The 12,985-nt window shown below is 42.7% G+C and overlaps 3 protein-coding genes, 1 long non-coding RNA gene and 1 pseudogene across 4 annotated transcripts; 2 read left to right on the top strand and 3 right to left on the bottom strand.

Annotated features, from left to right (window-relative positions):
• Positions 1-87: 87 nt before the first annotated feature.
• LOC141840785 (WPP domain-interacting protein 2-like) lies at positions 88-3,954 on the bottom strand. Its single transcript, XM_074728850.1, has 2 exons — positions 2,476-3,954; positions 88-1,145 (listed from the first exon to the last, which is right to left on the bottom strand). The coding sequence occupies exons 1-2, from the start codon at positions 3,620-3,622 to the stop codon at positions 478-480; spliced, it is 1,815 nt and encodes a 604-aa protein (XP_074584951.1). The 5' UTR covers positions 3,623-3,954; the 3' UTR covers positions 88-477.
• A 183-nt stretch (positions 3,955-4,137) lies between these two features.
• Positions 4,138-6,694, top strand: LOC141840845 (putative CRM domain-containing protein At3g25440, chloroplastic). Its single transcript, XM_074728922.1, has 5 exons — positions 4,138-4,430; positions 4,828-5,191; positions 5,280-5,684; positions 6,060-6,299; positions 6,429-6,694. The coding sequence occupies exons 1-4, from the start codon at positions 4,348-4,350 to the stop codon at positions 6,234-6,236; spliced, it is 1,029 nt and encodes a 342-aa protein (XP_074585023.1). The 5' UTR covers positions 4,138-4,347; the 3' UTR covers positions 6,237-6,299; positions 6,429-6,694.
• Positions 4,345-8,034, bottom strand: LOC141840846 (uncharacterized). The gene is made up of 3 exons (XR_012602760.1): positions 7,954-8,034; positions 7,647-7,877; positions 4,345-4,553 (listed from the first exon to the last, which is right to left on the bottom strand). It is a non-coding gene; the product is annotated as an uncharacterized LOC141840846 (long non-coding RNA).
• LOC141840844 (aspartyl protease family protein At5g10770-like) lies at positions 7,146-9,346 on the top strand (annotated as a pseudogene).
• A 35-nt stretch (positions 9,347-9,381) lies between these two features.
• On the bottom strand, positions 9,382-12,875 carry LOC141840843 (heat shock protein 81-1-like). The gene is made up of 3 exons (XM_074728921.1): positions 12,683-12,875; positions 12,169-12,591; positions 9,382-11,177 (listed from the first exon to the last, which is right to left on the bottom strand). Exons 1-3 carry the CDS (start codon positions 12,806-12,808, stop codon positions 9,627-9,629), a joined length of 2,100 nt encoding a protein of 699 aa, XP_074585022.1. The 5' UTR covers positions 12,809-12,875; the 3' UTR covers positions 9,382-9,626.
• Between the last annotated feature and the right edge of the window lie 110 nt (positions 12,876-12,985).

The raw sequence follows: 12,985 nt of genomic DNA, 5'->3' as shown, positions 1-12,985 counted from the left end.
TCAACCAATCTGATTAAATGGTTCCCTTTTGTTTTCAAAAATGTGTTTCTGTTAAAATTTAAGGCAAGCCAACATTCTCGCACAGAATTGAACTCAGAAAAGAGAATATTTATTAAATTACAAAGTAACTTACATAATAATTAGATGCCCCTTTTACAGAACAGAATATGTATATCTCATTTACCTAACTTATCCTCCTAAAACAGGATCTACATTCACTTGGATTACAATGACTAATATAAGCTTAGTAATTAGTCTCAAAACCTAAAAAATCCACCAAAATATATACCTGCATTAAGAACTCAAGTCGGTGGCCTGCAAACGATTTGAGTTGATATCAGAAACTTATCCACAAGAAAGGAATACTACTTGCCCAAAAGGAAATTAGCGCAATCCCTGTGTTCCTGAGAGCAGCAACATACAGGAAAGCTTTCCCTATAACAGCCGAAAAATACAAGGGACTTTTTCATGCAGAGATCATGTTGGTGTGACCCCAGCCGACAACGATGAAGGCAGCAAGTACATGATGAACAATACTAAGGCAATACAAAAGGTAATCATCTGGGCAAAAAGGCAAAAGGAGTACTTGAGTATTTGTCTTTGCAATCTCAAGACCTCTTCAGTCATTGCCAGGCCTTCCTCTAGCTCTTCAGCTTGCTTACTAAGCATGATAGACTTATTCTCGAAATTCTTCAGCTTGAGCATCACTTTTGACTGTTCTTCAGATTGAATGTTCTCCTCACGGAGAGCAATGTGATCTTCAGTTATGACTCTCCAGCTTTCAGTAGTTCTTTTCATTATCAGACACTGGATTTCTGCCTCAATCTTCTTTTCAAGCAGTTCCTCGAAATCCATTTCCATTTCCTTGCACTTCTCTTGGAGGAATGAGAGTTTGGAGTTAGTTGTGTTCTTGTTCGGTACTCCTATGCTCTTCAGGGCAGCTTCAAGCTCACTTAGCTTTGATTCTTTGGCCTCGGCATCAGCTATTGCTACTCCTAATTTCCGGTTCAGATGCTCTATCATCTGATATAGTTCGACAGAATCTGATTGGACACTCATAGGGCCAGCCCCTTCTATGTTTTCATATTCACTATCATAATCGTCAAATACATTGCCTTTCCTAAGTTGCTCAAATATTTGGATTTCTGCACAAATATCAGAAAACAGATCATTTGGGGTAGGTGAACAGATTTACTAGGAAAAAAAGATAAGTAATACCACCTTATACATCACTAAAGGCAAGAAATAATAGACTTCAGATTATGCAATCTTTTCTCATGTCATTGAGTCATCAAAAACTGAAGGTATATGTTTATGGTATGGAATAAACAATTCATACTGTCCATAGAGTATATTATCTAATGAAGTGTGTATGTGTAGTTCTGATAAGGACACTTCTAGTCCATTGCAATAATGAATTGGCATGTCACGGTGCTGGATAGATTGTCACATTCAGAAGACTAACCATTGTGATGTCATAAGAATCCACATGAGGTTACTGTTTCTACCAGATAAATGCAGGGGTATCCTGAAGCTAATGTAATGATTAATGTGGGCTGCTGGGCCGCAGACTTTTTCCTACCACATGCATACAGAGTCCGTATCGAGAATATCAAATGACATCAAGCATAAGAAAGATTCAACTTCAAATAATATAACACATGCATATAAGCACCATAAAATCCCAGAAACAAAAAACACACGTAATCAATAATCACCAAACTCTTAGTTGAAATCAGTAACTAGATGGATGATTGAGATGCTCCAGCAAAGCAACAGAAGCATACAAAGAAGTTTCCCATGCAAATTACTACAAACCCTGAAAAAGCCTGGAGCAAGGATCAAATTCATATCGGGTATAGATAACTGAAATTGCTGATGAGATATTTGCAATTAAGCACACTAGGTTCTTGTTTAATTACAAAGAATTTAACATCCAAATAATGAATATATAAGATGAAACATTAAATTCCTAAGCAAATGATCAAGAAGCACCTCAAAGTGCTAGTTGAGAAGGAGAAGACATAGTTGATATCCCTAATTATGTCAAAGCAAAATGAACTTAAGCTTACACATGAATAAGATGAATGTTGTCTATGTTACTCAGATGAGGGTACAAGTATCTTGCACAAGTGTGAATATTTCTAAAAAATTGTAACACTTGAGATTGAGAGATAGGTATTGACTCATATTGTCAATGACAGAGTGTTCATGTTTGACATGAGTACAGCGATGGTAGTACGATAGTCAAAGTATATGAGAGAATGTCAGTGAAGAGAACGGGCTTAGATAGTAAAATAAGTATGAATTTTTGACAGCTGCATTTGTGAATGCCAACAGTCGCCAAAGCCCAACTATTATATAGTTATGTTGAGTATTGACGAATACCAGATTTACCATTGTGCACATCTTAAAGGTCAGAACAGTGACAAATAAAGGTAAAATAAGCAGTATTGAACATCATATAAAGCATACCTTTTTCTAATGCTTCTTTTGTTGTTTGAAGAGAATCAATTGACTCAAGAAAAAAAGGATCAAGATCTGGCCCTTGTTGGCTACTCTCACTTTTAGTATTATTCACTTCCCCAGACAGATCTCCATCTAAATATCCCCTTGACAGATCTCTGAGTTGATTTGATCTAACTTCTTCACTTGGCCAAGCAGCAACATTCTGATCACCGCTGTTATTTATAGATTTCTCGCTCTGCTTACTATCGCTAGCCACGCTTCCCATGTGTACAAAAGTGGCATTTGAACTTCCCAAGTCAGATTCAATGCTCGAATAGGAGTTTTCCATCTCAATTTTGACCTGGTTTTCTCTAAGCATCCTATTCCCATAAGATCTGCCTTCTTTAGCCCGTTGACCTTGTTGGAGTACAGCATGCCTGGTTCCTTTTCCACCAACAACCTTTGTTCTGCTTCTGTCACCCCAAAGTCCAATTGCTTCGTGACGGAACCTCAGGGCACTTGCAACTGTTGATGATTTACTACTTTGATCATCACTATTCTCAGAGTCTATCCCAATATTGAAGCCAGCAGGTGTTATTAATACACCAAGGTCTGGACCTAAAGTGGTTGGGATCACTGGAAGGGGGGTGCTGCTTATGTTCATGGAGACCAACGAGGCAACTGAACCTCCGCCCTCATCCTCATCATCGTTCTTGTGCTTGCTGTCATTTACTTTTGATGGTTCGGCGAACGAAAGCCTGCGTTTGTGAATCTGAGCAGAATCAGCAATGCTGGCCGCATCTTTGCTTGAATCCCTCCTAATTCTCCTCCATTTCCTCAGACCATAACCCTTAGGAGGTGCCGACTTTGACCCTGATACAGGTTCCGCATCACCACACGGAGATCCCCTCAAATTCAATGTTGATTCGGCTGAAAGCTCATTCCCCACCGCATCACCATTGTCCATCACATCCGCCTCTGTTTCAGCTGGAAAAACGCTCCTCCCCTCATGACCTCGATCTCCACCGCCCGAAGAACCAACATGAGAAGCTTCCTCAAGGTCCAATACTCCATTGAATTTCACCTCGATTTCGCCCAAAGGAACCACCTTTTCTGCGTTTTCATTTTCCTGCACTCCCGGCAGCCCACTACCCAAATCTTCCCCCGACTTCATATCAAAGACACGAGTCTCAACCCTCGACGAAAACGACAACAAATGTATTTACCCAGGCCGTGAGGAAACCGGAAGAATCCGCCTGAAGCTCCAACCAGAAGCACAAATCCCTCCTCCGCGCGAAGGGGATGGCAAACAATTCCGTAGAATCCAGAAGGCCGAACACCAAAAGGAAATACAACACAAAACGAGTCGAAAAATTGAACCTTTGCGGGAGTCGCTGGATTGAAACTAAGGTCGCAAAATGATTTACCAGGAGAGGGCGAAGTTCTCAAGATCTGTGCCTTCGACGTCAATCAAAAGGGGGTAAAATTAGGTTAATTCGAGCTGAGAATTCTTTTACTTCACATCCGAACCAGGGCCCAGATTTAGCTGTTTCGGATCCCATCGTATTTAATTAATTCTAGTTAAATATATTAGTTATTCAAACTAAACAACTAATTACGGTATAAATAAGTGGTAATTATTCGGTTATCATATGATTAATAAAATCGATTAGTGCTAATCAATTTACCGTGGGACCGCCTGTGGGGCCGCTGGGCGGCGGATTCCACTGCTGAGGTGTCTTATACGGTTCGGTAAAACTCGCGCGTGGGTGCGGCCGTCGCTGGACTAAACCCTAACAGACCTGCTCTGGTCGTCGCCGGAGACGGCGGCCGCGTTCTCCTCGGCGCCTCTCCTCTTTCGGCGGCCGTGACCATTAGGAGACGCAGCGGCGTCTTCCCATGATTTCAGCGTGTCGTCGTCTTACGAAGAGCGAGACGGTCGGGTTGTTCGATGGAGTGATTCCTCTTTTCGGTCGAACAAGGTGACGACTTGCTGGCTTTGAGTTGTCTGTCTTTGCTTTCTCCTAGGCCATTGATGCTATGTTGGTTGGTACTCTGTCAATCCTTGAGGATTGATACTTTCTTGGTTCATCTTCCCTTCATCTCTGTCATTCCACTAATTGATTAGCACACAAAAAAGTTGGATGCTACTACAAACTGATGAATTTCTAGGAATCCTATGACTTGCCATTCTAAGCATGAATGTATTTTGCATTAGTTTTCACTATTTTGAAATTTTGGCTGAAAGCCTATTTTTGATGCTTCAGGATACAACTCTTAAATTTGCCAAGTATCTGTTTCTATCTATTATTTACATCTAGCAGATCAAGAACATTAGCGTGTGACCTCTTCAATTAATTTCTTTTTTTTTTGTTGCAGTTACTCCTTGAAGAGATTTGACAATGGAAATTACTTGAAAGATGGAACATCATACAAGTCTGTGGTACCTTTGTCTCAGTGGCCAATAATTTCTTTGGTTTATCGAAACACAATTAAGTGGCAATCAGTCAGATTTAGGAGCAGTGCACTGGTGACTCTTGATACACATGGTGATGTGGCCAGATTTTCCATTGGCATACCAAATGCCAAACAAGGAGTCTCAAAGGCAGTGAAAAAGCCACAGAAGAAGAAGAAGAAGTGGAGAAAAGCGAAATTGGATGAGCTCAAAATGTACCGCCGTAAGACGAGAAAGAAGATGGAATCACCAGACCCTGAAGTTAGGATTCGGTGCAAGCTTGAAAAGGTTCAATGCTTGATGATCCTTGTTTCTTGTTTCCTCTTGAATGAACATGATCTCTTGATGGATCATTTCAAGCATCTTATTTTCACAGGCAAAAAGAAAAGAAGAGTGGCTGATCGAGAAGTTGAGTAAATATGAAATTCCAAAAGCTCCATTGCCAGTACATGCTCCTGAAATCCTCACTGATGAAGAGAAATTTTATCTAAAACGCACAAGCGAGAAGAAGGAGAATTATGTGCCTGTCGGGAGGCGAGGTGTATTTGGTGGTGTGGTCCTAAATATGCATATGCATTGGAAGAAGCATGAGACAGTGAAAGTAGTTTGCAAGCCTTGTAGACCAGGCCAGATTCATGAGTATGCCGAAGAACTCGCAAGGCTCAGCCAAGGGACGGTGATCGATATTAAGGCCAACAACAACACAATTATATTATACAGGGGGAAGAACTATGTTCGACCTGATATAATGTCACCTCCTGATACACTTTCTAAGCAAGAGGTATTAATCTCAAATTCACTTTATTACCACAAGTAATCCTTTTCCTTCATTCACAATGTCTGCAAAACCTCAAATTTCTTCTTACATCATAAAGATTAATGAGTGAAACCATGTGAATTGTGAACTAATACTTGTTGCCATAATGTAGACATTATTGTTTCTTATATCCTATCTTTCTACTACATGCTACATGTTGGAATGTAATCAACAATGTCATTTTACAAACTAAATCAGCACATATTCAAAAACAAAGTGAAGTTTTTTTACTTTCCTAATATTTTCATTTTTCATCCAAAGTGATCATTAACTAATTCTGTTTCTTTATCAATATTTAATTGACTATCCCTTAAACATTTTTTAAAAAATGTTCTACAGGCATTGGAGAAATATAGATTTGAGCAATCTCTTGAGAGCACTAGTCAAGTTATTGAAAAGCTAGAGCAGGACTTGGAAGAGTATGTTGCATGGCACAAGAAGAATAAAGATATCTCTACTGAAGAAACAGCCATTGAAGAATGTAATGCTGACAATGTACAAACATTATTCAACTGAATTGTTGGCTGCTTTTTTGGGGTGCAAACTGCTTATTTGGAAGTTCTATTTAGAATTGATTAGGTGAGTCCTTCTAACTCATGAAGAAATTTATAAATTCTAACTCATTACATTTAAATATAAATTCTAACTCAAGAGAATTTTATTTAGAATGCAAAAGAAAATAACTAGGGATATTCTGTTCACGCGCAGAAATGTACTTCATTCACATTTGCTGAAGAAAAATCTAAGAGGTGAGTTGACTACCGATGCGATGTATCGAAAAGTCAAAGCAAGCAAGCCAACTTTGCAGATTGAGTGGTCAACATTTCACATTGCTTTTATTTTTCATTTTGCTGTTAAAAGTAATTATAGTGGAGGGTAAACAAGAACACATTTGATACCATCGCAAGCCATGAGATCAAAATGATATACATGTGGTCAATCAATTGAAGTGATTGTGGGGTGGTTATCTACAAGATTTATTTATTAAATCTCTAACATTTTTAATATTGCTATTTGAATTTTTAAACTATTCTTCTCTTCTCTCCTCTTAGTAAGTGAAGAATGCAGATGATAATCAAAAAAGTGTAAAAATGTAGATGATAAATATTCTCCTCTCCTCTCAATAAATATTGTTAAAATGCGATTAACTCTTGTGACAATCACAATCTTATAATCTTATAGTGTATGATACGCGGAAGTCTTAAAAACAATGAGTAATTGATCCAATTTAGTGCTTTCCAGCTTGTGATGCACCTTGTTTTCTTTTTTGTTTTTCCCTTCCACTCGTGAATGCACTAGGGGGGAACCCTCAAAACATTCGTGAGGGACCTCCATTGACCAATTGATCGATCCATTGTTTTGTTCTGAATGATGACCTATGACCTAATTTGATCTCCAGAGGAGGGAGACAAATGGAGGAAAAGGATGTGCCACCAATTGCAATCCTCCATGCCCTACTTAAGGCACCATTTCCTACTTCCCCAACCATTCAAGTGCTGCTAACCATGGCCTCTTATTTCATCCTCCTATGGCTACTAGCTCTTCCTCTCCACTTGGCTTGTGGAGAGGCCAAAGCTTCACAAGTGCAAACGTTTTGGGTTCGTGACTTGCTCCCCGACTCAATCTGCTCTGCTTCCCCAAAAGGTGAATTACTTGCCACTTGAAAGTGAACTCTCCTAGCGTTGCACTCTACTGAATGCTATGTTTTGTAGGGAGTTCAACAAATAAGCGAATGCATGTAAATTTGGTTTCATAATCATAATTGCAACAGCAGCTTATGATTCTTCATGGTTACTGAACATGATGAGTGATATACAGTTTCACAGTTTCAGTCATCTGCATGATCTCAGTGAACTAGTGACTAGCACCTAAAAAACTCAGAAATGCAGAAAAAAAAAAGAAAAAAATTAATTGCAATTGCAGTACCTGGTGCTGATTCCTCCATGCTCTGATTGAATGCTGCTTATAATTCTTCAGGGTTACTGAACATGAGTTTTTAGTGATTCAGCAGCCATTTTGAATCTGCATTGAAATAGTGAGTACCACCTAGAACCTCGGTCCTATAGGAAAATGATTTTTAATGTAGTGGTAGTCCTGGTGCCGGTGACGATTGCTCCAACTTCTGATGTGAAAGCCGCTAGTGATTCTTTATGGTCCCTGAACATGATTTTAAGTTTGATTTCGGTCGAAAAAGTTAATGAGATAGCAAAAGAAAAGATTTGATTTTTGATACCATTGTAGTTCCTGATGCTGATTGCTCCTTGTTCTGATCTGAAAGCAGGTTATAGTTCTTCAAGGTTGCAAGTAGTGCACGGGCATGGCCCGTGCTCGCCGTTGACCGATGACCAGAAGCTGAGTCACCGTGAACTCCTGGACGGCGACCGAGAACGAGTCTTGTCGGTCCAGCGCCAGATGTCGTCTGCGGCGACGGCCACGGTTGATGTTGAAAATTTTGGCAGGGAGTCGCAGCCGGTGAACATCCCCGCGCGCACTGGCAGCTCGCTTGGCACCGGGAACTATGTCGTCACGGTGGGCTTCGGCACCCCTGGGCGAAACTTTTCGGTCATCTTCGACACCGGCAGCGACTTGTCGTGGATCCAGTGCGCGCCGTGCACCGACTGCTACGCGCAGGCGGAGGAGCCGGTGTTCGACCCGGAGGCATCCTCCACCTACGCCGCCGTCCTCTGCAACTCCACCGACTGCGGCCGGCTCTACTCCAAAACCTGCTCCACCGACCACCGGTGCCGCTACAGCGTGCAGTACGGCGACCAATCGGAGACGGAGGGCACCTTCGGCCGCGACGTGCTCACGCTATCCCCCACCGCCGCGCTCCCGTGCTTCCTGTTCGGGTGCGGCGAAGCCAACCGCGGCCTCTTCGGCCGCGCAGCGGGGCTCCTCGGCCTCGGCCGCGGCAGCGTCTCGCTGGCGTCGCAGGCGGCGAGGAAGTACGGCGCAGTATTCTCCTACTGCCTGCCGTCGCGATCAAGCGAGACGGGGTACCTCACGATCGGAGGGGGCATTTCGTCGAACATCTCGTACACGCGGATGAGGTCGGTCCGGGGTTTGCACTCTTTCTACTTCGCGGATCTGGTGGCGATCAAGGTGGGGGGACAACAGCTGCCGATCCGGAAGGCGGTGTTCCGGAGAGCGCGGACGCTGATTGACTCGGGGACCGTGATCACGCGACTGCCACCGGCGGCGTACGCAGCGCTGAGGACGGCGTTCAGGGGGCAGATGGGGCAGCACCAGGCGGCGCCAGCGCTATCGATACTGGACACCTGCTACAACTTCACGGGGTACGCGAGTGTGTCGGTGCCGACGGTAGCGCTGGTGTTCGCGACCAGGACGGAGGTGCAGATGGCCTTCAGTGGGATACTGTACGTGGCGAGCGTGGCGCAAGCGTGTCTGGCTTTCGCCGGAAACGGGAGGGCAGAGGACGTGGCAATCGTTGGAAACGTGCAGCAGAAGACATACAACGTCGTCTACGACGTCGCCGGAAAGAAAATCGGATTCGGGGCCAATGCTTGTGGTTAAAGACTATATATCAAAACAGTTTGTTCTTTTAGAAAAATGGTATTTGATTTATTTGAGGGAGCGAATTTTAACTGAATGGGCAATAAGTAGAAACGAGAGAATAAAAATGTAAACAGATAGGATCCAATTAAACTCAGAATTTAAAAAATTATTAGCATAAAAGACAAGCTGGCATAAGATGCAACGCAGCTGAACTGCAACTAATCCATAACCATTCAGAGCGAAAGAACACAACTTTGCGTCCAACTTTGATAATGACCAGAGGATGTGAAGTAAAGACCTCCACGCAAAATTATAACCTAAGAGTTTAAGACTAGCACGACAACTTCAAAAATTACCAATTCAAACATAAAGAAACCTGGAAAAGGCTTATTAGTCGACTTCCTCCATCTTGCTCTCGTCAGCATCGCCTTCATCGAGGGCAGGCATGTCAGTGTCCTCCACCTTGTCGTCCTCATCAATGCTGAGTCCCAACTTGAGCATCCGGTGGATCCGGTTGCCGAAGGTGTTGGGGTCGTCAAGGCTAAAACCAGAGGTGAGTAGCGCAGTCTCGTAGAGCAACAGGGTGAGGTCCTTGACCGACTTGTCGTTCTTGTCTACATCCGCCCTCTTCCGCAGCTCCTCCATGATCGGGTTCTCAGGGTTGATCTCCATCGTCTTCTTGCTTGACATGTAACCTGACATGCTTGAATCTCTGAGGGCCTGTGCCTTCATGATCCTCTCCATGTTTGCCGTCCATCCGTACTCGCCAGTCACCAAACAACAGGGCGAATCGACCACACGGTCAGAGACCACCACCTTCTCCACCTTGTCACCCAACACTTCCTTGATAACCTTGCAGAGTCCCTCGAACTTCTGCTTAAGAGCTTCCTTCTTCGTCTTCTCATCCTCGCTCTCGTCGAGTTTCAGTCCCTCCTTTGTAGCAGACACCAGCTTCTTGCCCTCGAATTCCTTCAGCTGACCGACAGCATACTCATCAATCGCATCAATCATGAAGAGAACTTCGTAGCCCCTCTTCTTCAACTTTTCAAGGAAGGGAGAATTCTCCACGGCCTTTTTGCTCTCGCCAGTGATGTAGTAGATGTCATTCTGACCCTCCTTCATTCTTGTAACATAATCCTTCAGGCTTGTCAACTCATCCCCACTCTTGGTGGAGTGGAACCTCAATAGTTCAGCAATCTTCGACCTGTTTTGAGAATCTTCATGGATTCCAAGCTTGAGATTCTTTGAGAATGCCTCGTAGAACTTGTTGTAATCCTCCTTGTTTTCAGCAATCTCGAAGAAGAGCTCGATGCATTTCTTAACGAGATTCTTGCGGATAACCTTAAGGATCTTGTTCTGCTGCAGCGTCTCTCTGGAGATGTTGAGTGGAAGGTCCTCAGAATCCACAATCCCCTTGATAAAGCTCAAGTACTCGGGAATGAGTTCCTCGCAATTATCCATGATGAACACGCGGCGCACGTAGAGTTTAATGTTGTTAAGCTTCTTCCTCGTGTCGAAGAGATCAAAAGGAGCCCTTTTTGGCACGAAAAGGACGGCCTTGAATTCGAGCTGGCCTTCCACAGAGAAGTGCTTCACAGCCAAATGCTCTTCCCAATCATTGGTGAGACTCTTGTAGAAAGCAGAATACTCTTCCTTTGTGATCTCTTCAGGCTTCCTCATCCAGATGGGCTTCTGCTTGTTGACCAAAGACCATTCGTGGGAAACCTCCTTGATCTTCTTCTTTTTCTTTTCTTTCTCTTCCTTCTCCTCGTCAACTTCCTCGACTTTGCCTTCCTCGGTGTCTTTCTTGTCTTCTTCGTCCTCATCGTCCGAGATTTCTTTCTCTGTGGTCTTCTCGGTCCACAGGGAGATGGGATAGCTGATGAACTCAGAATGCTTCTTGATCAAATCTTTGAGTCGGCGTTCCTCAAGATACTCCAACTGCAATAACACATTGAAAAGCTACCATGTTAGCATGCTACCAAAACCATGAAGCATACTAATAATGCACACCAGACATCAAACAAGAATATCAGTTCAAACCCATTAAGAAGAATATTTATAATGCAAAGAAGATCATATAAGAACAGCATAGTACAAAAATAACAATTCATTGATTGAAGTGCTAAACCAGTTACAAAGTTCAAGCGAAACAAATGTACACAGTAGAAGGTCAATGATACGATAGCTAGCAAAGAACAAAAATCGATGTTGATGTAAATCTAGAGATCTTCCTAGTTACATGAGGTAAAAGCATAATGAAAAAAAAAATATCGTGTGCAGTTAAACTTCGTCATTATCACTTGATTCGGCACAACGTAAACGCAAAGCAGGGACAAAAAACAAGCTGATGCTAATGGTCAAATCTCGAAATAGGGAATTCGATTGCTATAATTGATACCTCAAGCGAAACAAATGTACACAATAGAAGGTCAATGATACAATAACTTGCGAAGAAGAAAAATAGTTGATGGCAACCTACAGATCTTCCTAGTTACATAAAATAAAAACATAATACAAAACACATTTCGTGTGCAGCTAACTTCTTAATTATTACTTAATTTCAGACAATGGAAACGCAAGCCAGGGACATGAAAGCAAGCTATTACTAATAGTGAATTATGGAAAAAAGGGAAATATATGACTATAATTCATACAAAACCCACCAACTCTCAAAGTTGTTAAGAAGAATAGTAGATAGAATACAATGCATTACATATTATGAAAATCTGTGTGTACTGATATATCTAATACGCAAGTCAATTAGTGCGTGCAAACACCTACGATGTAAATTGTAAAACCCTAAAGCCTTGATATTTATGCATCAAATTCACGAGTTTCTTGATTTCAAACAGAGTTCTCCATTCTGACTATACAAAATAACTACTGAATACTCTATTCCTATTCTACGTATACAATAATTAGTGTTTACCTGATCCTCTTTGAGAAAGAGAGTGATTTTTGTTCCCCTTCCGAGGTTCTCCCCTGAGACATCCCGTGTAACAGTGAACGAACCTCCGGCCTGCGACTCCCACACATACTGCTCATCGTCGTTGTGCTTGGTCGTCACCACGACTCGCTCGGCAACGAGATACGCAGAATAGAACCCCACACCGAACTGGCCAATCATGCTGACGTCAGCCCCAGCAGCAAGCGCCTCCATGAATTCCTTGGTGCCAGATCGTGCAATGGTACCGAGATTGTTGACCAGATCAGACTTTGTCATGCCGATACCGCTGTCAATGATGGACACAGTGTTTGTGGCCTTGTCGGGGACGATATGGATGAAGAGCTCCGGCTGTGCGTCGAGCTTGCTCTTGTCGGTCAGGCTCTCAAACCGGATCTTGTCCAAGGCCTGTGCAAAAGCCATTTTAAAGTTAAAAAACTTGAAAAAAAAAAATTAGATGTTTTCGCTCCAGTCGAGACAGCAGATAACGAGAACTCACATCGGAGGAATTGCTGATGAGCTCGCGAAGGAAGATCTCCTTGTTGGAGTAAAAAGTGTTGATGATGAGACTGAGAAGCTGGTTGATCTCTGCCTGAAAGGCGAAGGTCTCCGTCTCGGCCGCCATGACTAACCCCAACGAGAAGAACGATCTAGAATTAGAGAAGAACGAGACGGCTTTAGCTCTCAAGTGAAAGGGCGAGGATTAGGGTTCACGCCAGAGGTGGAATATATAGAAAGGGGAAACCACGAGAAGTTCTAGATTCTTCTATAGATCCACGAAAACGGTCAAACAGACCAATGG

The sequence above is a fragment of the Curcuma longa genome, chromosome 11, assembly GCF_044706935.1.
Source record: "Curcuma longa cultivar G26 ecotype Majalengka, Jawa Barat chromosome 11, ITB_CL_G26_1.1, whole genome shotgun sequence".
NCBI classification, from domain to species: Eukaryota; Viridiplantae; Streptophyta; class Magnoliopsida; order Zingiberales; family Zingiberaceae; genus Curcuma; species Curcuma longa.
This window is presented reverse-complemented; position numbering and strand designations above follow the sequence as displayed.

Bases quoted from the DNA above. Each gene is read 5' to 3' on its own strand.
- LOC141840843 (XM_074728921.1), bottom strand. From the start codon at position 12,808: ATGGCGGCCGAGACGGAGACCTTCGCCTTTCAGGCAGAGATCAACCAG. The intron at 12,592-12,682 runs GTGAGTTCTCGT...GCTTTTGCACAG, and splicing joins TCATCAGCAATTCCTCCGAT to GCCTTGGACAAGATCCGGTT. The intron at 11,178-12,168 runs GTAAACACTAAT...GTGTTATTGCAG, and splicing joins TCTTTCTCAAAGAGGATCAG to TTGGAGTATCTTGAGGAACG.
- LOC141840785 (XM_074728850.1), bottom strand. From the start codon at position 3,622: ATGAAGTCGGGGGAAGATTTGGGTAGTGGGCTGCCGGGAGTGCAGGAA. The intron at 1,146-2,475 runs GTATGCTTTATA...ATATTTGTGCAG, and splicing joins AAAAGAAGCATTAGAAAAAG to AAATCCAAATATTTGAGCAA.
- LOC141840845 (XM_074728922.1), top strand. From the start codon at position 4,348: ATGATTTCAGCGTGTCGTCGTCTTACGAAGAGCGAGACGGTCGGGTTG. The intron at 4,431-4,827 runs GTGACGACTTGC...TTTTTGTTGCAG, and splicing joins CCTCTTTTCGGTCGAACAAG to TTACTCCTTGAAGAGATTTG. The intron at 5,685-6,059 runs GTATTAATCTCA...AATGTTCTACAG, and splicing joins ATACACTTTCTAAGCAAGAG to GCATTGGAGAAATATAGATT.